This window comes from Plectropomus leopardus, chromosome 13 (genome assembly GCF_008729295.1).
Source record: "Plectropomus leopardus isolate mb chromosome 13, YSFRI_Pleo_2.0, whole genome shotgun sequence".
NCBI lineage: Eukaryota > Metazoa > Chordata > Actinopteri > Perciformes > Serranidae > Plectropomus > Plectropomus leopardus.
The window spans coordinates 26,635,908-26,660,199 of record NC_056475.1 but is presented as its reverse complement, the minus strand read 5'-3'; the positions used below and the strand labels follow the sequence as shown (position 1 = coordinate 26,660,199).

Here is a 24,292-nt window from a genome sequence, read left to right as displayed (position 1 = left end):
TGTGATAATGCTACAGGACTAGTAAAAAAGAGACACGTCTCACTAGATAGGAATTTATACAGAATCATAAATTTATTGCCTGTCGTCAGCCAAGAGTCTATAAAATCAGTGAAAAGAAGGATGCATATTTCATGTCTATTCATGCTTATCATATACAAAATGTCAGAAAGGTATAATAGAATAAGCCTTCCCAGATTCACTCTAATTTTACGCTTTGCCTCGCTATATTGCATTTTTGTCAGAGCTGTGTCTCTTTGATGCCTGCTGCTTATGGTCTGGCTCCTGATCGCTTACTTTTTATAGTGCTATGGGTGTACATGGCTGTAATAATCCTGAGCACGCACAGAAAATATGAAGAAAATGCAGAAAACGAATGCCACCATGCACTTCTCGATAGTCATAACCATAGATTGTACTTAAAAACAGATGACGTGCCCCCACTCGGCAAAATCATTTGGAGCCCGAGTCTGTGCAGTAGTGACATCCACGTTGGGGGAGTTCCTCCCAAAACACCCGTTTGACCAGTTGCAGGCAGCCCCATTGAATGCGTGTGCATGGATTGGCGCACAAAGCTTTCAGTCATGGCGGAAAATCCCCTTTTTGTAGAATAGAATAACTCTTTAAAACCAAACGTATCACACAAACAAATACTTGAACAAACGCCAGAGTGAAGAGAACTACCTTCAGTGACAGAAACCATCTTTGGGAAACATTTATTTGGCGTGTTTTTTGAGTTATTAGTTTGGCCTGTGTCCCATTCACCAACATAGAGGGGCAGGCTTTATGACCTATACTGCAGTCAGACACCAGGGGGCGATCAAGATTGAAATTTTACACTTTGGGGGAACTGTCATGTTATCCATCTTTATATACAATATATAGTCATAACTGATGATGAGGGGATTACTTCTGTATGAGTCTATAAATTGTTTTTTAGGAAAACCATGCATCTCATCTTTAATGTCAATGTATTTTCCTGCTGGGTGAAGATAATATTTCAGGTGTTATTATTAATGGTTTGAATACTTTTTTTAACTCTACAGGAACATAGCCGACGTGTTAAGCTGCTTCTCTGACTCTCCTCCCCCAAGTCCCACCTTCCCAGAGGGAGGTAATCCTGTCCTGTATGGTGAAGAGGACAACAAGGTGAGGACAGCAGACTGATCATCACAGGCCAGTCATTGACCTGTGTGAGTGTGTAGGATAGAATGAAATGTGTAATTGCTTTGTCACCCAGAGTGTCCAGGATGAGCCTATCCATATCCTGAATGTGGCCATAAAGACGGACAGCGACATCGATGATGAAGGCCTGGCAGCCATATTCCGAGAGTTCACTCAGTCAAAGGTGGGAGCGCTCAGTGACAGGGCCTTTGTTTCTCTTCATTTCAGCAGTGAGAGGTCTTGTCATCCTGACATGTTTTGTTTTTTTTCATCCCATTCCAGAAATCTCTGCTGTTTGAACACGGCATCCGCAGGCTGACTTTCCTTGTGGCCCAGAAGGTGAGCCTAATTAATAATGACTTAATTCAACAACCTGTCTCCACAATCTGCCGCTGTGCATGTCACCAATTCAGCAGTTCTGATAGCATGTCTGAAAGTGTTTACAAACAAATAGTTCTGCATCTTCTAATTACTAATATTTTACTGCTTTATTTATATGGAATGACATCACTGTGGCGACTGTAATAATTTGCAAATGAAATTGAGCTTATTGTCCTGTTTGTCTTTGTATCTCTTTCTGCATGCCTTGCTTTTGCTGCATTTATGATGACAGGATTTCAGGAAGCAAGTCAACTGTGAGGTGGACCAAAGGTTTCATGTAAGTAGAGGGGGAAAAAAAAGGAAATGAGGACAAATGGCTCTTTGATGTCATGTATGGGACAAGTTTTCAGCAAAAATAGACGGTTAAAATGGTGTTTTGATGGTCATGCTGACTTTGTATCACCTTTCAAGAAAGTGTTTATGTCTGTCATAGACATTAAAAAACATTTATATTTATGCTTAAACTCAACCTTTTCTGTTTTTTTTCTTTTTCAAAATAAAAGTCTTTTGACAATGTTTCTATCGAAAGAAACCCATAAGAACTTGCATGACCATGTTGTTGACAATACATTGGCTTGCATGGCTCTATGAATTGGTTGAGTATTGGCTTTTAAACATGGATAAATGCTAGTTATAGAAGCAGACAGCTCTGCAGCAACAATGCTATCGGTTTAAACAACTCAAATAGTTGACTGCTGCAGTTTCATGTATCAGCTGTCATACGCTGCTCGTGCATGGTCCCATAGTGTGGTCCCAGTGTTATTTCTCTGGTTTCTGGCTTTTGAGAGAGAGTAGCTCATGTTCTCGAATATTGAATGAACTTTCCTAAGCCTTTAATTTGGGTGGCGTTCCCCTTAAAATATCCAGTTGGAACATATCTGTTTTAATCCATGGGAGGAAGGCTAATGAGATCAAACAGACATGGATTTTATCCAGCAGTGACTGCTTGATCTTTGATCTGAGTTTCTGCAACTCCCTGATTTTAAGATGAAACTCTTTTAAACTCTGTTGCACCACTGAAAATAAAAGCAACCTAACCCACCGTTAAACCAAATCAATAACTGTCTGGGTTAGCCACAGTTTGGGTTTACAGCTACAGTTTAAAGGTGCAGTTAAAGCCCCAGAACATTAACCCTCTGCATAGATTTTGTCACCTTAAAACGTCAATAATAAGTGCCCTGCAATAAAGATTTTTTAGCATGAATAGCAGAGGAGGAACTGAACCCCCAATCATGGCAGTTTTGTGATATGCTCTGTCTGCACACAGATCTACAGTTATCTGTCCAAGTTTGACCCACAATCAACAGAACACCCACCAGCATCCGCACGATAATGACAGGGATTTAGGACAGAATTAGATTTTGAGAAATGCCCCGTTCTTTCGCCTCTGCTGTCATTTTTCACAATAGGCTTTGATTTCTCTTTTGATGGCACCGCAGTCTCTGATGAGAGCTAATCATGCTAACTTGTGTCATTATGTGGCCCTTGTTACACAGAGGGGTATTTTTCAGTAGTCTGCATGCTCATCCTAAAATGCTTTCTTCTCAGTACACTATAATGTAGAATGTGATGTGTAATCACGCCGTCTAATCATGGATGTTTCCAGCGTGTGTGCGCTATTGCAGTTGTTATTTTGTAGGCTGTGAGCCGATGAGAGCGTCCCCAATCGGTCTGGCATTGTTTTGGCAAGTGGGGTACTTCATCTGACAACGTCAAACAGGGCGACCGTGCTCAAGGATCAAAAGGATCAAATGCCTGTGAAAAAAAGGACATGTTTTATTCATTAGTGTAGTGAGTGGTGCTATATAGTGTATATATACAGGCCATTAACATTATTATGTGGACTGCTGTCTGAATGAATACACAGTGATTTGAAGATAGATAAATAAAGTAGTTAAGACGCACACAGACAAATGCATGCACAACAAGGCCCTAATCATGACTGTTTAATACTCCATACTTAATGGTGTAGTCATTTTAGCAAAGCCCAGCTTTTTGTCACCTGCTGTGATTAGGTTTATGGTTGTAGACATGTAACTAATTTCTCAATCCTTTGAAACCTGGATCGACATCACTTTTCTTGTGCTGCACTAAGGAGTCTTTCACAGATTTTTAAACCTTTGAACCCTAAAGCAAATTAGTTTGATTTTTTTTTTTTTTGGCAAAAACATGGGCTGAAACAAGCAATAAGCAACTATGCAAGAAATGTTCTGCAAATTGCAAGATATAAGTAGATTCGGAAAATGATTTTTTTTAAGCTAGGGAAGAATTTCCAGGTAACTATATTTATAATTTTCATAATTATATACTTAAAATTCTTTTACAGAATAATTGTTGTTTTTATTTTTAGATTTTTAACTGTACTGTTAGTTCATTTTTTGTTTTGTTGGTTGTTTTTGTTTGTTTGTTTTTTGCTTAGTTTCAGGTAATTTTCTTGTACTTTTTACTTATTTCTTGTTTATTTCTGGGTACTTTTCTGAAGTTGTTTATTGCCTTTTTCCCATGTTATTATTATTATTTTTTTTAAGAAATCAGGCCAATTTGACAAGGTTTGGTTAACATTTGACAAATGGTTAACATTGCTGTGCTTAAAAAAATGTTGTTTTTTTGTTATTAAGGTATTGATATTTTTGTTCTTTCTATCTCTTTCTTGCTATCTTCAAAACAGAGAGAGTTCCCCAAATTTTTCACATTCCGTGCCAGAGATAAGGTAGGTGTATGTATCACAAACCATGTGTCAGATCATCATTTTTGTGTTTAAATATTTTCCAAATGGTTAAATTGGTGTTGGCATGTAGAAGCAACCCACATTTCCCTTTCACTCAGAATTCTGTTTTGGTTATAGGAGGCAACTTTTAACCCCCCTGGCAGTGCTAAATTTCACTCTATCACTATCAGTGATGGCTCTTCCTCTCTGTTACCCCTGATAGTTTCACTACAATGACACCACCAAAACTCATTAAAGTAATGAACTCTTTAATTATGTCTCCCATTTAAGAGAAATGACATCCATTAGCAGCTTTCTGAGAGTGAGATTGCCCATAATTTCATTTACTTAATACAGTCTGTGGCTCACAGGCATCTTTTTACTCTTACATCAACTCAGTGCTTCTCAAATTGCCAATTTGAAGTGACTTCCGTTAATGGAGGAGATGATGGCAGAGAAGAGAAAGTTCTTCATGAAAGTCTTTGTTTGAAATGTTGTGTTTGTGTGTTTGTATGTTTGCGACAGTTTGAGGAGGACAGGATCTATCGTCATTTGGAGCCGGCACTTGCTTTCCAGTTGGAGCTCAACCGCATGCGCAATTTTGCCCTGACGGCCATCCCATGCGCCAACCACAAGATGCACCTGTACCTGGGTGCAGCCCGTGTGGAGGTGGGCACGGAGGTTACGGACTACCGTTTCTTTGTGCGAGCCATCATACGCCACTCTGACCTGGTCACAAAGGTGAGACAACGGAGGAACAACCTTTGCACTCCCTTTCTAGAAGTTTTTGTCAGAGTTTATGAATTTTCAGTACTTTATGTCCTTTTGTTTGATTTTACACTTGAATCTTACTGCCCTCGTTGACAGTTTTTCCTCTATTCCTGTTACTAGGAGGCCTCTTTTGAATACCTTCACAATGAGGCTGAGCGTCTGCTGCTCGAAGCCATGGATGAGCTGGAGGTGGCTTTCAACAACACGACCGTACGAACTGACTGCAACCACATTTTCCTCAACTTTGTCCCCACAGTCATTATGGACCCATCAAAGGTTTGTAAAACTATCACACACACACACACACATCTCTGATATGCAGATCACACGTCTTATTAGTAAATTTACATTCTCTCCAAACTACAGATTGAGGAGTCCGTGCGCTCCATGGTGATGCGTTACGGCAGCCGTCTGTGGAAGCTGCGCGTCCTGCAGGCCGAGCTGAAGATCAACATCCGCCTGACTCCAACAGGAAAGCAAATCCCCATCCGCCTCTTCCTCACCAATGAGTCAGGCTACTACCTGGACATCAGCCTGTACAAGGAGGTCACTGACTCCCGAACGGGACAGGTGGGGCCCAAAGACCGACAGGTGGGGCACTCATACATCTTCCATCTCATCTGCTTTTGTCCAGTTGCTGGCAAAGGGCCTCAGCTCCATCCTGGAAACCTCAACTCCCAGAGTGCAATTTAACAGGCTCTCTTGTAGATTTAAAGGGATACTTCAGTATTTTCCAACTTCATCATCATATTTTCCCACATTTTTCTGTCTTAAGTTACTCCTGGGAGAAAAAAAATTGCAACAGGACCAGTTTTAAGCAACACAAAAAAGGCTAAAATGCAACCACTTGGGACAGGTGTGCCCCTTCTATTCACAGCCATTAAAAATATTTGTTTCTGTACATTTTAAGTGTTCTTTTCTGTTTTGTGTCCAAGTCTTGCAAACAAAGAAGTCTCATTAGAATCAGCTAAATATTCAGCCATGACATTTAAAATCTTTTAAATCTTTTAGTCAGATATACTTTCTGTTATCAAACACAACAAACTTTTACCGACACCCCTCTTTCCAACTCTAATTTCTGTCTCCACCTTTTTTTGCCCCGTGTAACAAGTCACCTGTCATGAGATTTCAGAACGAGACTTCTCCTTAACAAGACTTGGACACAAAAAAGACCAGAACAAGCAAATTTGGAAAAACACTTTATTTGTCTGCTGGCTGCAAAATGTTTTTTTCCCCTTTAAAGATGTTTTTTTTTTAATTTGCTTATACCATATAGGAATATAATATTCCTGGCTTTCATTTGAGTTTTGGTAAAGATCCAGTATGATGTTGTGCTCTTAGCCTGGTGGACAATTTTTTTCAGTAATTTAATTTCTTCTCGCAGCAGATCAGGTAAGTTGCACTTTATTGGGCCATACATCCATCTGACCATCAACCATGGGGAATCTGAGAGGTTTTTTTTTTTAATTCTAAACACAGTTGTCATTTCTTGCAAAAAAAAGCACATGCTGTTGAGTCTTTTTAGGGTGTTGTGGGCATAGTTCAACAAAACATCTGTGACTGCATAAACCATAACTGCACAAGGTATGACTTGTGTCCCGATGTCCTGTCTAAGCTGTTACCACTTCCTGTGTACATTGTTCTTTAACATCTGACTTCTGTGTGATCATGTTTATAGTGTATAGAATAAGGAATTGCTACACCATATACTTTGTTTTGGTTAATGCAGTGGGAGTGGGTATCACGGACGCTCATCACCATCATCATTCTCAAATTCATGATACTTTGGCACAGTGGTAGAAGAATCTATCTGTAAAGTGACTCTGTCCCTCTTTTTTCAGATCATGTTCCAAGCATATGGAGACAAGCAGGGTCCGTTGCATGGCATGCTCATCAACACGCCCTATGTGACAAAGGACCTGCTGCAGTCCAAGCGCTTCCAGGCACAGTCTCTGGGCACCACTTACGTCTACGACTTTCCAGAGATGTTCAGACAGGTACATTACGCAAATTGATAACTCATATCTTGACCAAACTGCTTAGATTTTGCTCTTTTTTTCTTTTTTTTTTCAAATTATTTTACTGTTCTCACTGTTTAATTTCTATTCCCAGGCTCTGAAAAAGCTGTGGCACTCTTACCAAGCCTTTGCCCACTTACCCAAATGCCCTCTTCCTTCTGAGCTGCTCACCTTCACAGAGCTCGTTCTTGATGCCCAGGGTCAGCTGGTGCAGATGAATCGACTGCCAGGGGGCAATGAGGTCTGTTTTTTTTTTTTTTTTTTTTAATTTAAAACATGAAAATAAAAAAAACAACAACACAGATTTGTTTTATTGTGACTTTTTTTTCTTTGTTTATCCACCTCCTCTTTCAAAATGTGCAATTTCTCACATATGCTGTAGGTGTCTCTGTGTTTCTTTGGCTGTGTTTTTTAGTGCTTTTTAAATACTTGTGTAAACATATATTAATACTTGTATTGGAATGCTTAATGCATCATTGAAAATGCATGAAGAAAAAATACCCATTGGCTGTTTTTTATTCATAACAAGATTTCAATACAAAATTTGCAGTCTGTATCAAATTAACTATATTTAATTGAATTCAAATAAGAGTATTTAGTTATAGATATATAGTATTACTTGTTTTAAAGTGCCCCTGCTCTGTCCATACAGATTGGTATGGTGGCATGGCGGATGACTCTGCGTACACCAGAATATCCAGCGGGACGTGAGATCATCGTCATAAGTAACGACATCACACACAAGATCGGCTCATTTGGGCCTCAGGAGGACGTGCTGTTCCTGCGAGCCTCAGAGATGGCCCGAGAGAGCGGCATCCCCCGGATCTACATCGCAGCCAACAGTGGGGCCCGCATTGGGCTGGCAGAGGAAATCAGACACATGTTCCATGTGGCCTGGCAAGATCCAGCCGACCCCTATAAGGTCAGTCACTGTATCAACACTGTATCATCCTGAAGGATGTCATTTTCAGGCTCCACATTAACTGCTGGCTGTTGTTTATTTTCTTGTATTTAATGGTGTTGATTTCTTTATCATGGTATCTGATTTCTGAAATTTGATGGCACATTAATAAAAAAGAATATCAATAAAGACAATAAAAATAATAATAATAAAACATTGTGCAATGTAAGCCAAAAGCCTAAAAGGCTTATCTTGGCTCTTCCTTCGTTTTTTTATTCTAACAATGAAATGAAAGAAATTTTATCTGAATACAAATTTGAAAATATCACATTAAGTCATTATCCTGTAAGAAAAAGTTGTATACTGAAAAGAAAAGTAATATCAACCTTAATTACTAAAAAGAGAATAAACTGATCCCCCAGAAGAAAATAACAAAGATACAAGATTGTTTATTATATTTTAAAAAACACCAACAAGGTCTGACCTTATTAAAATTGTTCCACATTATGGGTCCAACATATTTTATAGAAAATTGACTGAGGCAGAATATGAAGGTGACTATGCTGTTTGGTCTGATAAGAGTTAAGAACTGAGTTGAACAGGGAAATATTAAATTATATTATAAATATTAGATATTATATAGACAACTACACAAATTTGCAACCTACTAATGTCAAAAACAATTTTCAGTTTATGAAACATCGCTGCAGATAGCTGTCTGAAGCTATAAAGTGTAACTGACATATCTGTCTCATTCTGCCTTTTCTTTTCTTTTCTTTTCTTTTCTTTTCTTTTTTTTTTCTTTACATTATATTACATTACTTTACTTTTCTTGCCTTTCAGAAGGTTCAGCTTTTGTAGTTTTTTTTGCATCTGTATCTATTATAACTAAGCAGTCATTGTTATATTTCCCCGCAGGGTTTCAAGTATCTCTACCTCACACCTCAGGATTACAAGAAAGTTTCAGCCCTGAACTCTGTGCATTGCGAACATGTGGAAGATGAGGGAGAATCCAGGTACATCTTTTCATAACACATTACCTTTGTACGTGAGGAAGTGCATCTGTAAGATGCTGTAGTATCAGTCAAGTATGCACGACTTCACGGCTTAAATCCCGTGAGATTACAGCAGAGGTGCGAATGGAAAGGAGAGCTATCAGAGGGTCATGTCCAGCTTTGAATGAATATATGTGTTATCATGCAGGTACAAGATCACTGACATCATTGGGAAAGATGAAGGGCTGGGCGTGGAGAATCTGAAAGGGTCTGGAATGATTGCGGGAGAATCCTCTCTGGCTTATGAGGAGATCATCACCATGAACCTGGTGAGACTGAAGTGGGCGCACTTGTGCTCAGCAAACACATGCATACATGTAGCCTCCTCCTTAGCTTTGAGCTGTACACATGTGTGTGATCTTTCAAATACAGAGACTTGCTCTGAACAAAGAGTTGATTTGCTTGCAAGTCTTAACATGATTGTCTTGACCTGCAGGTCACATGCAGAGCCATAGGGATCGGGGCCTATCTGGTGAGGCTTGGACAGAGAACCATTCAAGTGGACAACTCTCACATCATCCTAACAGGAGCTGGAGCTCTCAACAAGGTAAAATAATTGACTAAGTGAAATGCATATTTCAGCACAACACAAAAATGCTTTTTATGTTGACAATAGCCTCGGCAGAAGGCATTATGTTTTTTCAGGTTGTCCGTTTGTCCGTCCATGTCATTCTCATTAACATGATATCTTAAGAACATCTCGAGGGAATTTCTTCAAATTTGGCACAAACATCCTCTTAGAGTCACGGATGAAATTATTAGAATTTATTGATCGACACTCACTGTCATTATGCATCCATCTCATTCTTGTGAATGCAGTATATAAGAAGGTCAAATTTGGCACACATGTCCACTTTGAGTCACAGCTGATATAATTAGAAATTGGAGGTCAAATATCAAAGGTCACTGTGACCTCACAAAACATGCTTTATATATATATCCAAAAACTCAGTGGTCAGCAGAGTGGGAGACATTTGGACAAATACTAATCTTGGATGTGCTAATTGTTTAGATCTTCTGTGCTGCCGGGGGGAAGATGTGTGTGAAGCATCCATGTTTCTACAGACATGGATGTTAAAATGTGTGTGCAATTGGACAGGTTTGTGGAGGCATCCGACCACGAGGCTGTAATTTTAGTTTTCATGTATTTTAAATTAAAAACACGATGCCTCTTGTAAATACGAAAGAGAAAAAAGATCTGGAGAGGGGCTATGTGTGTTTTTCTTCTTCTTTTTTTTTTAAATAATAAAGCGGCTTTAAAATATCAAATAACACATCATGAGGGAAAAATGATGTGTGTTTATAGATCAAAAAAAAAAAATAGAAATTTGTACTATGATTTTGGTGCTGTTCCAACCGGGTGATCAGGTCTCTTCCCGCCTCATTCTGTTCTATAGGATTCCCTCTCGGATCCCGGCCACAGGCCTGCCTGCCACTCATAGTAGAATAATTGAAAGTGAACCATGAAGTTGTATTTGCATAGAAATAGAGTGACATGCCCGAGGCTGCAGTGCAGGACACCCATATCATTTGTTTTTAATCAAAATGAAAAGTTTTGCTGAGGCAGATTGTTTTCAGCATGCAGTTGATTGGTGTGTGGATGCACGTGTGTGTGTGTGTGTGTACGTGTGTGCGTGTGTGTGTACGTGTACGCCTTCACTCTTCACTACCTCCTTTCGTCTTCCATTCTCTGTCCTTGTCAGTGCATTAAGATGACTCCATTTCAAATTAGATGACAGATCGCAACATGACAAATCATGCAAATGGCCCCATGATGGCGTACCTATTTGCGGGGAGCTCGATTGTTTTTAGATGGCCACACTATTTAGCTCTATTTGCTGGAGTAGACTCCCAGTAATTTTCACTTACAAGTGTCAGCAATATGCAGAGGATGCGTCTCAATATACCCTTTGTTTGAAATCGATTGTGTTTATTTTAGAATAGCACTGATTGCACAGGCGACACAACCAAGAAATAAGATTTTTTTTTTCTGCCTGTTTATTATGTGGTTTCCTGGCTATTAACTGAAGCTTAATGGAGAGCAGGAGGCTGCCACCCAGAGATCATCATTCCATTAGCTCCTGGATAGCTCTCATATTTTCATGGGGAGTGGATAGTAACTACTAGCATAAATACCCCAGTGAGCTGTTACATCCAGTTCGCCCCTCATTTTCTTCCTCGCAGTCCTCTCCTTCTGTTCCTCCTCCTACATCCCCTCCTCTCCTCTCTGCTGTGGAATCTTAATGAAGCCAGCGATGGCCAGAGGCACGGGGGTTTTGTGTATGTCAAGGTGACTGCAGTGTTTCTCGGGGCCGCAGGCTTTCCTGACAGCTTTAGGAGAGTGCCCTAGATTTGTGGCCAGATACATAACCATTAATGGTAATAAAGAAAGTAAATGATGGCTGAAAAGGTGAGAGCTGAGGGTAGGGATTGAGCTCCTCTCTGATTTTTATGGAACCATGTCAGGGCCCTGCCACCTGTTCTGGGCTGCTTATGAAAATAGGGTGGGCTGGGAGTGAGATTTTATGGCTTCAGGTTGGCATAGGGGCAGTTTGGAAGGTGTAAGTAGTTTGGTGGCTTCAGTGTCACCTTTATACAACAGCATCTATCACCAGGTAGACAGAGATACACATGACGACAAAAAGGGATGTTTAATGTTGGATGTTTAATTTTGCGTTTTGGATTAGAAAAGCCATCACACCATCTGTGAAAATCTTAAAATCTCCCTGGAAGAGTGGCATGTGCTGCCACCCACCTGTGACCGCTGCGGTACAGAGATTTCTTGCTGCTGATCACCTGTATTGACGAGGCAGTGGGGCCATGTAATGCAGGACCCCTGATGATACCTGGCATGTCTGTGTGCCATTTATATTGATCCACAATCCCCCACTCCAGCAGCCTGGTGACAACACCTCCTGCTGTCGGCCGAGGTTCCACAACATGAAGATTACCCCGTTGCCTCCACTGGAAGCCAGAGAGAAGAGGCTTTTCAAGGATAAATCCACACCAAATTAAAGTGGACAGAAAGCCGCCGCTCGAGTTTTCAAGCAGGTTTCAAGAGCAGTGCTTCCATATTAGTTTGCTGCTGTACGTGACTGTGTGTGATGTACCTTCAAAAGCCTTTTTTTCGCTATCGTGGTATATGCTTAAAAACCTGATTAAATGTCAGACAGTCGGGGATTCCACAGAGAAATGTATTATTTTTATTGTCCTCTGCGCCCCGTGATGTGAATCCACATCTTTGTTTTCTTCTGCCTGCAGGTTCTGGGCAGAGAAGTGTACACATCAAACAACCAACTTGGTGGCGTTCAAATCATGCACAACAATGGAGTGACCCACTATACAGTCTGCGATGACTTTGAGGGAGTGTTTGCACTTCTGCAGTGGCTCTCCTACATGCCCATGGTAATGTTCCACTGTTGTTTTGAATAGGATGCTGCTTCTTGTATCAGTGTGATAAATGAATGTATCTGAATGTTTTTTTGTCATCGTAAAATAAAGGCATTTCTTTTCTTTAGTGCAAATCTAGTCCAGTGCCCATCCTCAATGCCAAGGATCCTATAGATCGACTGATTGAGTTTGTGCCAACGAAGGCGCCCTATGACCCTCGCTGGATGCTAGCAGGACGTCCCAGCCAGAGTGAGTGTCCAGTCTTGATTTCCAGAATAATCTTTTATCGGAAACTTGTTAATTTGTGTTGGTAGATAGGTACAGAATAATATTGGTGACTGTAGTTCTACTAGATGCTGTTTGAATGGTTGTTGTATGATACTACATATTAAATAAGTTAATAATTAGATTTTTTAAAAACAAACATTTGATTAACCCTATAATGTCCTTATTCCTCTCAAATTCAGCATTAAATATTGAATGAATTTTGATGATTGATTCATTATTTTAGTCATCTATCACTTTATCAATTCTTAAGGGACAATGCCCAGAATTTGCTTCATAACCTTTTCCCATGTTAAGATTTCCTGCTCCTTTTAGTTTTTATATAACTGTATATTAAAAAATCTTCAAATCTATAATTGTTGACTGGACAAAACCATAGACTGTGTAAAACAGTGGACATAGCCACAATTGTGAAATCCGCATCATTTCAGTCATCACAGTTTTGGATATTTAGAGCAGAAGGCAGAATGCTAGCTACTAGCTAGGTTAGCAAGGTGCATTTGTGACTATTATTAACTATAAAAAATGCTAATGCTAATTTTGGCTATTACAAAAAAGGGTTAAAACCATTAAAACAAAATTTACTCACTTTGTATCTAGGATTGCACCATCCTTATGTTCCCTAACCAATGTTGTGATAGTGGCATGTGCCGTGCACGTTGCCACTTGGACAAAACAAGCAATTTTGCAACATGGAACACTGGACTCTGGTAAACTGTGACTGGCAGTTTTCACCATTTTTTAAACTTTTTTAACCAAATAGTAATGACTAAACAATCATTCAGTTAACAGTAATGACCGCCAGTTGCAGGCCCACAGCCATTCTCTGCTCCAAATATGGAACAGCGTGGCAACGTAAATTATTAAGTTGCATTAAAAGTTTTATTACCTAGCATCCTTGTTGTAACCACAATAATGATGATTTATATGCTATATATTTTGCCCATTTCCTCAACTAATCATTCAAAATGCGTTATCAGCATTTGTAGAGAACCACGCTCCCAGTTCTGTGTGTGTTATTGATTAAGTAAATATAAGTATTAATCATTTAATCCTAATATCCCCGAGGTTAGAGGATGAAATAATTTATTACTAGAGAGACTAATAAGAAACTAAGAGGAAAACAGTAAAGCTGAGAATCATGCTGCTAAAGGCAAGATCAAGATAGCACCGAAATGGATCCAGCATGTTTTACACTGCAGGTCAGGACCGAGCAGGTTCCACATCAGTGTAATTACAGTTTGGGACAGCACAGAGATTGAGGGACCGTGTGGGAAGCCAGTCAGCGTCCCTGCTAGTGATGAGTGGCGAGGCTTAATTGAATGGTAACCTCGTAGGCTGGGTATGTTTCTCAGTGTGCGCAGGCGGAAAAAGAGCTGAGCAAGCTTTATTCTGCCGTCATCCATCATGGTTTGCCGCCAAAATTACAGATTCTGAGGGAGAAAATACACAATGTTGGATTGCAGGAGGAATAAAGCCGTAGTTTTTGAAAACAATATGAAAAGAGACAAACAATGGATTCAGTTGCATTTCCAATTTGCAATGTTTAACCACACTTTCTTTCCTGTTTCCCCATTTTTTCCTTTCTAACCTCTCTGTGGCACACCTCTCTGCATGTACAGCTCCAAAGGGTTCCTGGCAGAGTGGCTTTTTCGACCAGGGCTCCTTCATGGAGATCATGCAGCCCTGGGCTCAGAGTGTGGTGGTAGGCAGAGCCAGGTTAGTGCCCCGACGAAGCATTCAACCATGATGACACACTGCCAATCATACATTTGTTCCCACTGTAAATGTAGTCAATCAATCAATCAGAAAAACTGAGGCACAAGAAAAACTGTAAAATTATGCTTCATGCAATAAAACTAGAGACACACACACACACACACACACACACTCACACTCAGACACATATACAGGCACACGGGTAAAACAGAAAGACGTAATTAATTAAAGCACTAAAACAGGAGTACTCATTAAAACCAGGGACTGAGGAAATGTTACCATAAGTGAGGAAACACCAGGAGACAGGATAAAACCCTTTTGATAAAAGATAAAAAATAAATAAATGTAATATTAATAACAAGCAAAGTAAGTAAAACATAGATAAAATACTCTAAATAGTAGATAAAAGGATAACAGAACAAATAATAATAGATACAAATGTTAAAAAATATTAAAATAAAATAATATACCATCTAGTAAAACAAAAGAACAGCCTAAAAAAAAATAAATAAATAGTCAATAAATAAATAAGTAAAGTTCAATTAAAAGCCAAACTAAAAAGGTAGGTCTTAAATTTGCTCAAAAAAAGATGTTGAAAAAGTTCAAAAGTCCAGGTGTTTTGGAGATGTCAGCGCTGAATGGCCTCTCTCTCTCCACAGACTGGGTGGGATACCTACTGGAGTGGTTGCTGTGGAAACCAGGTCAGTGGAGCTGTCGATCCCAGCTGATCCAGCCAATTTGGACTCCGAGGCGAAGGTAAGGGGTGCATCAACTCAAGCATAAGCTGCCATCTGAGCACATTTACAGACACCCAGGTGCTGATTTTCTGACTTGTGTGATCAGATCATCCAGCAGGCGGGACAGGTTTGGTTCCCAGATTCTGCTTTCAAAACAGCCCAGGCCATCAAAGACCTGAACAGAGAGGGTCTACCTCTGATAGTGTTTTCAAACTGGAGGGGCTTCTCTGGAGGAATGAAAGGTACTTCTGCTTCTGAAAGTGGTAATCAGTCAATGTGGGATTAAAGACATTCAGTAACTCGTGAAATTTTTCTTCTTAGATATGTATGACCAGGTGTTGAAGTTCGGGGCCTACATCGTGGATGGGCTGAGGGAGTACAAGCAGCCGGTGCTGGTTTATATTCCTCCGCAGGCTGAGCTGAGAGGAGGATCCTGGGTGGTTATAGATCCCACCATCAACCCTCGCCACATGGAGATGTACGCTGACAAGGACAGCCGGTGAGTTAGACTTAAAAAGGGCAGACTGAGGCAACATCCACACTATGTTTTCATTTTTAAGGAACACTGTAAGATTTTTTTAGGCATTTAGTGGCAACTAGTGATGAAGATTAGGGATTGAAGCCATCGGAAATTTTTCCCCAGCCACCGCAGAAGAACTGCCTCACAATTCATTGGATTAAACAATGTAAACAAAAAAGTCAATGACATTTTGCACTTTTTGGCTCTAAATTGAAGAGTTTTCACCTAGAGAAATTTGGGGTGCTCCTGCAAAAAATGCAAAGTGCATGGAGCAGAAAAATGCTAAGCAGTCAGCAATGCATAAGCAGTGAGGAAAATGCTTCACTTTCATTGAAAACCATTTAAAAAGCCTTCACAGGATGCCAAAACATGCTCTGTTTGATTGCAGCTTTAGTGTAGATGTGGCGTCATCTTTATCAAACCACCTCTGTTCTCTTAAATCATTCTTTTCTCCAGGGGTGGAGTTTTGGAGCCTGAAGGAACAGTAGAGATCAAATTCAGGAGGAAGGACCTGGTGAAGACAATGAGAAGAGTGGATCCAGTCTACATGAGCCTGGCTGAACGATTGGGTAAGTCCACCACTTCAAATCTAATTATAGCTCTTTACTGGTGTCTCTGCCCTCCTCGACCTCGTCCTCATTTTAGTAAGGAGCAATACATCAGGTGGGAGCATGTGTGCGCTTGCTGTCGTTCTTTATTTGGGGTTGATTGTATCATCTTCGCTGCGCTCCTTCGGGACTCGTGTCAATCACAGCCTGCTCAGATCAATCACCAGCTCTCCTGTTTCTCCTGCACTGCCTATTGATTTTCCCGCAGGCTCTGAGCAACTGTGGTCCAATGCTGTTTGGGCTCGGCGCTGTGGGCAAACTGGAGGAATGGAGGGTTACTGGGGGAAGGTTTGAGAGCTTACAGATTGGAATTGACAGAAATCAGTCTTTGGTGACAGCAGCCAGGGGTTTGGGGGAGCTCTGAAACAAAATGCTGTTACCAAATGTTAATTCACTGCTGCATGCACATGTAGAAGTTGAATTAAAGGGCACGAGACAATAAAAGTAGGCCAGTTATCGGATGTGGGGGTAGAAGTTTTTGCTTTCCCGCCTAAACTCAGTCTCTTCTGTACTGCATTTCTTTCACCTATTTGCAAAAACTGCAATTTCATGTCAATATGCAAAGCTTGTTATAGAAACCTGCAGGAACATGGTAGTCAGTTTTTATGCCATTTTGGTGAACGTGATATCTCAAAAATGCCTTGAGGAGGTTTTCTTCAAATTTGGCACAGATATACTCTAGAGATGAGCTAATTAGAATTTGGTGGTCAAAGTAAGTGTGACCTTGCATCTCTCTCATGTTTATGAATGCAGTCTCCCAAGAACACTGCGAGAGAATTTCTTCAAATTTTGCACAAACATCTGATTGGACTTAACAATGAACTGACTAGATTTTTGTGGTCACAGATCAAAAGTCACGGTCACTGTGGCCTAAAGTGTGTCATTGGTGTGAACGCAATATAATTTATTTTAACACTGTAAGGGGTCTTTTTCAAATTTGGCACAAACAAACCTCATCTGTCTCACTCTTGTGAATACGAAGTCTAAAGAACACCATGTGGCAGTTTTGACAAATTTGGCACAAACATATACATGGACTCAGCAATGAACTGATTACACTTTGGTGGTCAGAGGTCAAGGTCACGGTGATCCGTCTCATCTCATGAACATGATATCTCAAGAAAACCTTGTTGGAATTTCCTCATGTTTGGCACAAACATTCATTTGGACTTAAGAAAGAACTGATTAGAATCTGGTGGTCAAATAAAACTCAAGAACTTGTATGGTATTTTGACAACAAAATTTTACACAAATGTCTAACAGGATAAAATGAAGCGATTACTGATTTTATTTGTAAAACATGTCATGGATCGATGTTCAGCTTGACTGGTGCATGGGGGCATACTGCAAGCAGCCCTAGTTGTTAAATAATTTGATGCAGTGTTTTATTGTGTTGTTTTGAAACTCCCAACAGGAACTCCAGAGCTGAGCCCCCCTGATCGTAAAGAGCTGGAGACCAAGCTAAAGGAACGTGAGGAGTTCCTCCTACCCATCTACCACCAGGTGGCTGTGCAGTTTGCAGACCTCCACGACACCCCAGGTCGCATGCAAGAGAAGGGCGTGATAACGGTGAGCACTCCTTGTGTGCATTGTACTGCTACAGTAAGAGTGTGCAGTGTGTGAATGACCTGAAAAACCCACAGGGGAGTATCCATCGAGCTGCTGCTGCACCTGCCTAGTGAATAATGTTTGGTCTCACCAGGCTGTGAGATTCGTCCTCATAATTATCTTCTGATGACCCTGGTCAATCACCTTAGAAAGTGCAGAGCAGCCTGAGGCAGACCCCATGTCATCCTGTGCCTGCCCAGTCCCATCTTTCACATCCAAGCATACACACACTCACCTTTGACTGCCATCCATCTGTGACAGACCCCTCTGGTCATGTGAGCAGTGTGTTTTATGCACACAGTGTGACTCTAGTGGTCTGTGTGTTCAACTCAAGTACATCAGTGGAGAAATTTGTGATAGTAGATTAAAAAATCCTGTGATGAATGCTTAATTTATGGAATGACACCACTGATCTGCTTTACATGGATGAAACTTTTATCAAAAGATTCCCTCATATAGAATTTCCATAAACCTGAATTAGCCCTTTAAAATTGAGTGTACTTTTTGTTAAAGTAGACCAATTTGTATTCTGTGTATTCTGTACTCCGTGTTTGAGAAAATAAGCGACTCTTCTCAAAGCAAGACAATTGTAAAACACAGACCTTTTTGCCAGCTAGTCCCATTACCTTAATGAGTCCTACCTCAGTGTGACAGCCTGGGTATGGATTAAGACCAGCAGAAAATGATTCAAGTTCCCCTTTAAATTCACCAAGAGGAAATACACCAACTTATTAGTTAATATGTATTAAATTGTAAGAAGCAGGAGATAACAGATTCTGACAGCAGTAGCTGTATTTACATGATGATTTCTTTTGTTTTTTTTGTCTGTCTCAGGACATCCTTGAATGGCAAACATCCCGTCAGTTTTTTTACTGGCGTCTGCGGCGTCTGCTGCTGGAGGACACAGTGAAGAGGAAGATACAAGCAGCCAACAACGAGCTGACAGACGGACAGATCCAGGCGATGCTGCGCCGCTGGTTTGTGGAGGCCGAGGGGGCCGTCAAGGTAAAACCCCACTATGCACTTAAAGGCTTTGTTCTATAATCTCTCACTATGCAGTGACTCTGAGTGGAAAATATAGAGAACCATACTAAATGTCTGCCATAGTATGTAAACTGGACTTTGAATTGAAAAGTTAACTCTTCAAAGCAAAATACATGAATGATGATGACTTTAAACAAATACTTCTAAAATGATAATAATAATATCATTACTGCTTCACTTGTGTCAGTTAGGGTATGACTATGATAGAGAGGGCATAATATCAGATTTTCACAATTAAAATATTTCACTATAAGGATACTGTGGCAATGTCTATAGAGAATTTTAAATAATAATTATGTTATCAGTCAAATTAATCTCTAACTTTGTTAATAGTGTGCTCTGTCTCTTTTTTTAAACTCAAAATAAAAACGAGAGAAAGGAAGGGGGGGGGGGGGGCGGGGGGCGAGAAAAGAACAAAAAATTGTCTTTTGGTTTTTGGTGCATAGATTAAACATACAATAAGCATATTAAGAGGAAATGAAAATAAGGCAAAGTACTGCAACAATAACATAAATATAGTTAGAAAAGTTGTCTTTGGAGTTTAAAAATAAGATTTAAAAAAAAGTAAAGACATTCAGTGTGGGCAAAAAATTGTATAGAATACTATTGTGTTTTTAGTCTTTACCTTTTTATAATTTCCTAGATGCATAGCCTCACAACCACAGACATCTGCATCAGTCAGATATCATCATCAGTCATTTTTACTAATTTATTTTCAGATTTCATACAGTTAAATTATCTGATCATATCTGAAGTCGTCATATTCAGTCTTCTGTAGTGAATGATTGAGTCTTTGACAGTCGTCACTAAATTCAGCGTCAGAGGTTCACTTGATTTCAGGGAGGTGTGTAAACACCTTCTCAGCCCCTGGGGATGATTACAGAGGTCGCATTCTTTTGATCCTGAAGCTCCTTTTCCTTTTCCTCAAGCTGCACCTGATAAAGACGTAGTAAGCATTACTATGAAAACAGTGCGATGAAATACAGATGGACTGATAGCTGGTAGTTAATGAAAATAAACATCCCTCAGAGAAGCATAAATGCTGTTCCTTCCGGCCCCGACTCAGAGGCTCAGAGGACCAGCCGCGGGGGTGACAGGAGGCGGCCCGGCGTTTGAGATCTCCTAAGAAGTGGCCTTCTTGTTAGCTAATATATTATCCCAATCAGGACTGGCTGTCTTAAGCCACAATTAATCACAGCCCTGGCACGTGCAGATAGGAGAGCAACACGCTGTTTCTTAATTAAAAGCAAACAGATTAAAAATGATTAATAAGGGCATTAAATGTTCTTGCGGACCTCAAGCAGGACTGTTCATAAAAAAGGCAAGAGCCCATTAAACCCCTCAGCCCCCAAATCTTTGCTAAGCCCTCCAGCCTGGCTTTGTTTGGGATCAGAGATGCCAGCACTCATGAATACTAATTTCCCTATCAGGTCCAGTCAACAAGATGTCCGGCCCCCACTTTGTGCCTGTCCGTTTCTTTTGTTGTTAATTTTATTTATGTGTTTATTCATATATTTAATCCTTTCATACGGTATGTCATTTTTATTGTTTCTCAGGTAGAGTTTGCAAATATAGCAACTCTACATCAATATCGATATGAAACTAGATATCATCTTAAATTTTGGGTATCATCACATTAAAGTGTTATCTTTTCCTGGTTTAAAAAGCTGAACTACAGTAAAGTGATGTGATTTTCTGAACATACCAGACTCTTGTAGCTAGTTAACTTTACCACCTTAGTCATTAGACCCACATTACTGGTGTTTATCAAAAATGTCACTGTGTAAATATTTTGTGAAAGCACCGATAATCAACCATACAATATTATTGCAATATTGATATTAAGGTATTTGTTCAAAAATATTTCAGTATTTATTTATTTATTTTTTTAAATTCACAATCACACTTTTCATACTCACACCATAAGAGAAAGTGTAATTCCTGGGCTTATTTATCAAAGAAATACTTGGAAGTCTAATTCACAATGGGCCCTTATTCACAAACTGTTTGTACTCACAAATCCATGTTTTTAATCATTTACAAGAACCTTTTTTAGCTCAAATCTTAGATTCATTTACCAAAATTTGTTCATATGCTGAAACAGATTTAGAACTGCCTCAGACAATGCTTAAGCGAATGAAAATAGTCCAACTGTCTTATTTGAAGAGTATGTCTAATTTTAACTAAGTGCATTACATATGAATACAACATTCATTAAAAATGACTTAAGTAGACATCAGTATTTAAAAGTGGTCATTTGATTTGATTTATTTTAAACATGTAAGAACAACAACAAAAAAAATTGAAAAATTAATTTACTTATGCATTGGCCAAGTGACTCGGCCTATCAGGAGTGCCTACTCCCACCCATTTCTAGTGCCAAATTGCACATACATGTGTTAATATGGCATATCTAGCCTTATTGGAAGGCACTGCAGCCGGTGCCTTCAGGAGAGAGTGCATCTTTAAATATCAAAATAATGTGTTAAAAGAACATTCTCAGGTTTAAGTCCTGTACATCTTCAGTAGGCAGGTTTTCATTACAGATTTGCGCAAAGCTTAAGCAATATTTTCAGAATTTTGCTGAAACACAATTGCAAGATGACTGCGTTTCCATAACATTCCAAGACGCATAGCTATGGATGTTTAAAACAGCAGGTTTATGTCTATTGCAGCCGCCGCACTAGCCGTCATTATTTCCCATTGCAGGTGACATAGGCGTGTTATATGAGTGATAAAAGAAAGGCAAGCCCCTTATACGTGGAAGCAAAAGATGATAGTCCACGATTTCACAGAGGAATTGTGGATTGAAGGGTTGTATATTTAGAATGATTCTGATTTACCATACACACGGGGGTAAGAACAAAATTGGCAGGTGCATATGTCATGAATCTGGCAGTAATTCTGCGTGCATGCTTACTTTTTTTGTACAAAGTACAAATATTTTTATGCACATATTAGTGAACGAGGCCAAATTATTCATGTTCTATTTATTAACAACTCCTCCCTGCATTATGTAGGCCTATTTGTGGGATAATAATGAAGAGGTGGTGGCGTGGCTAGAGAGGCAACTCACTGAGGAGGAGGGCGCAAGATCCGTCATCGACGAGAACATCAAGTACATCCGCCGGGATCACATCCTCAAGCAGATACGCAGGTGAGAATGCTAAAGAATGCAGGTTCGGTGTGGTGAAGAGTTACACAGCGCAGCTAGTTCTCACCTGTCGTTGCCTTCATTTCCTAACCTGGCAAACACATGTGATCCAGCTTTCAGTGAGTGATTACAATGTTTTCTTTTGTTTCCCCTTTATTCTCAGCCTCGTTCAAGCCAATCCAGAGGTCGCCATGGATTCCATTGTGCACATGACCCAGCACATCTCGCCCACACAGAGAGCCGAGGTGGTCCGTATCTTATCCACAATGGAGACATCAGCCTCCTCCTAGTGAGGCGAGCGTGGCCTGTCCTCCCCGCCTGGCTGGAGCTCAGCTCAGGCTGCGGACCACAGCCAAAGGAAGCCGGCTCAGCCAGACCCACCGCTGACTCAGACCCGAGCTGGAAACTGAAGCTGGAGGAGCCAACATGATGGCCCTTGGCTGCTGCCAGGTTACTGATGAATCGTTGGCTATGATTCTCACTAGGTTCAGATGACTGACATCAGTTATTGTAAAATCGTCTTACACGTAGTGTTTAGATAAATCCATGTATTTTGTATTCAAGTGCAATTGAGAAAAGAGTTCGGAAATATCGAGTGACTAATAATGTTTGGAGGTTACACAGTTGGCCAGGGTGGATGTTTATGCTTCCATGATAATCACAACAACAATACATTTATGTTGTTGTCATATGAAAAGGTACATTGGTTTGTGACATATGCTTGTTAGGATTCAAGTGTTTTGATGACCAACTCGACAATGACAACACATCACTGGGGGCATTAGTGAGAGAGGGGGTTTTTACACTCCCTAAGAAGGGAGCACTTAGTTACTGAACAAAGACGGGGGAACACTACAACAGATCTGGACGGGAGAGCTCAGCAGGGAGCGAGGACAAGGTCCCTTTTAGACCCCGACTGTTTCACAGTTACCCTGCAGTGAGCGACGGGCAGCTAGCCTCACAACAAAAACCACAGCTGTCCCTTCTGTCCTCACTCACACAGTACACACACACATGCTGCTTAACATGCACTTTACTTCTCACTCATGTTGCACCTGGAATCAAACCTGCACACTCTTAACTGGTGCATCTTGAAAACACACACGTGTATACGCACAAAGTGGTGCAAACAGGAATACACACAGAGATGATGGTACTACGCAGAGTGGATTATAGCATGTTTAAAAAAAGCTCCCTTTTTGACATCTAGTTTTAGAGTTTGCTCCCCAAACCTCCTTTTTTTTTAACTAGAGAAATATTTTTGAATTTCCAATTAGATGGCTTATTCATTAATTATTTGTTTGTGAATAACAACCGTTCACTGGACTCACATGTTACACGTCAGATATGGTGTCTAATTTTCACTGTAATCCAAACTGTTCTATTTAAAGTTTGTAACTTTATGTATATGAAATGTTACTTATTTTTAATATTAATTTTGAAAACAATGTTTGAATTCTCAACTTGAGTTTGTTACCAACAGACAGGCAAATTGTGGCAACTGTATGAGAATAGAGTACATAATAATAATAATATAATATTAATAGAAAAACAGCACCATAATGTCAGTCTCTACAGATCATCTTGTCATTTGCTCTGCTGAAAATGCAAAGTTAGCGATGTGAAATGGCTTTGTGTACAGTGCTGTGCCTTTTATGTGCCTGTATTGACATGTTGTCCAGTTGCTTTATAAGTAACTGGTTGATTCCTATACAAGGATGGAGGACGATTTATAGTGATGAGCTCTAACTGTGTGCGCAAATTTAATAAAGCTTACCCAACTTAGTTTGACGTGTGTGTGCAAATATTAAAAATCTACATTTTCCTCGTTGTAAAACTACAGTTACCACTTTCCAATTACATGCCTCCATGCACTAATCAAGATATACTTTTAGTGTACGTCCATGTCTGTGAAAACATCGATGCTTCATCAATCAGCACAGTTTCAAGGTGGACACCTGAGATTAGTTTCACCAATTCAGTTTTTGACCAATTGTCTCCCCTTCTGTTAGAATGTCACAGTGAAGTTGACCCATTATCACCAATTAGACATTTGTGTTAAATTTTGTCATGATTAGTGTATGCATTCTTGAGTTAGAGCCAAAAACATGTTTTGTGAGGTCATCTTTGAACTTCAATCACCAAATTCTAATCAATTTATTCTTGAGTTGATGTTTGTGCCAAATTTGAGGAAAATATCCTCAAGGCCAGTTTGAAGTGTTATATGTATCAG

The 24,292-nt window shown here is 39.9% G+C and overlaps 1 protein-coding gene across 5 annotated transcripts in view; it reads left to right on the top strand.

The window, feature by feature from the left end:
- Positions 1-23,844, top strand: part of acaca (acetyl-CoA carboxylase alpha) — a 47,521-nt gene extending 23,677 nt beyond the window's left edge. For 3 of the 5 annotated variants that reach the window (XM_042499292.1, XM_042499289.1, XM_042499287.1), the window contains 25 exons: positions 1,044-1,146; positions 1,238-1,345; positions 1,444-1,500; positions 1,775-1,819; positions 4,211-4,252; positions 4,775-4,990; positions 5,141-5,296; positions 5,387-5,611; positions 6,862-7,017; positions 7,133-7,279; positions 7,691-7,960; positions 8,858-8,955; positions 9,143-9,263; positions 9,431-9,541; positions 12,256-12,399; positions 12,513-12,633; positions 14,292-14,388; positions 15,048-15,144; positions 15,232-15,367; positions 15,447-15,624; positions 16,102-16,214; positions 17,668-17,822; positions 18,696-18,866; positions 21,926-22,062; positions 22,223-23,844. In XM_042499292.1, coding sequence (XP_042355226.1) covers positions 1,044-1,146; positions 1,238-1,345; positions 1,444-1,500; positions 1,775-1,819; positions 4,211-4,252; positions 4,775-4,990; positions 5,141-5,296; positions 5,387-5,611; positions 6,862-7,017; positions 7,133-7,279; positions 7,691-7,960; positions 8,858-8,955; positions 9,143-9,263; positions 9,431-9,541; positions 12,256-12,399; positions 12,513-12,633; positions 14,292-14,388; positions 15,048-15,144; positions 15,232-15,367; positions 15,447-15,624; positions 16,102-16,214; positions 17,668-17,822; positions 18,696-18,866; positions 21,926-22,062; positions 22,223-22,349 — 3,331 coding nt within the window. In that variant the 3' untranslated portion in view covers positions 22,350-23,844. The remainder of the gene's footprint in view (positions 1-1,043; positions 1,147-1,237; positions 1,346-1,443; positions 1,501-1,774; positions 1,820-4,210; positions 4,253-4,774; positions 4,991-5,140; positions 5,297-5,386; positions 5,612-6,861; positions 7,018-7,132; positions 7,280-7,690; positions 7,961-8,857; positions 8,956-9,142; positions 9,264-9,430; positions 9,542-12,255; positions 12,400-12,512; positions 12,634-14,291; positions 14,389-15,047; positions 15,145-15,231; positions 15,368-15,446; positions 15,625-16,101; positions 16,215-17,667; positions 17,823-18,695; positions 18,867-21,925; positions 22,063-22,222) is intronic. The other 2 variants (XM_042499293.1, XM_042499288.1) reach the window with 1 other exon arrangement.
- Positions 23,845-24,292: the final 448 nt, after the last annotated feature.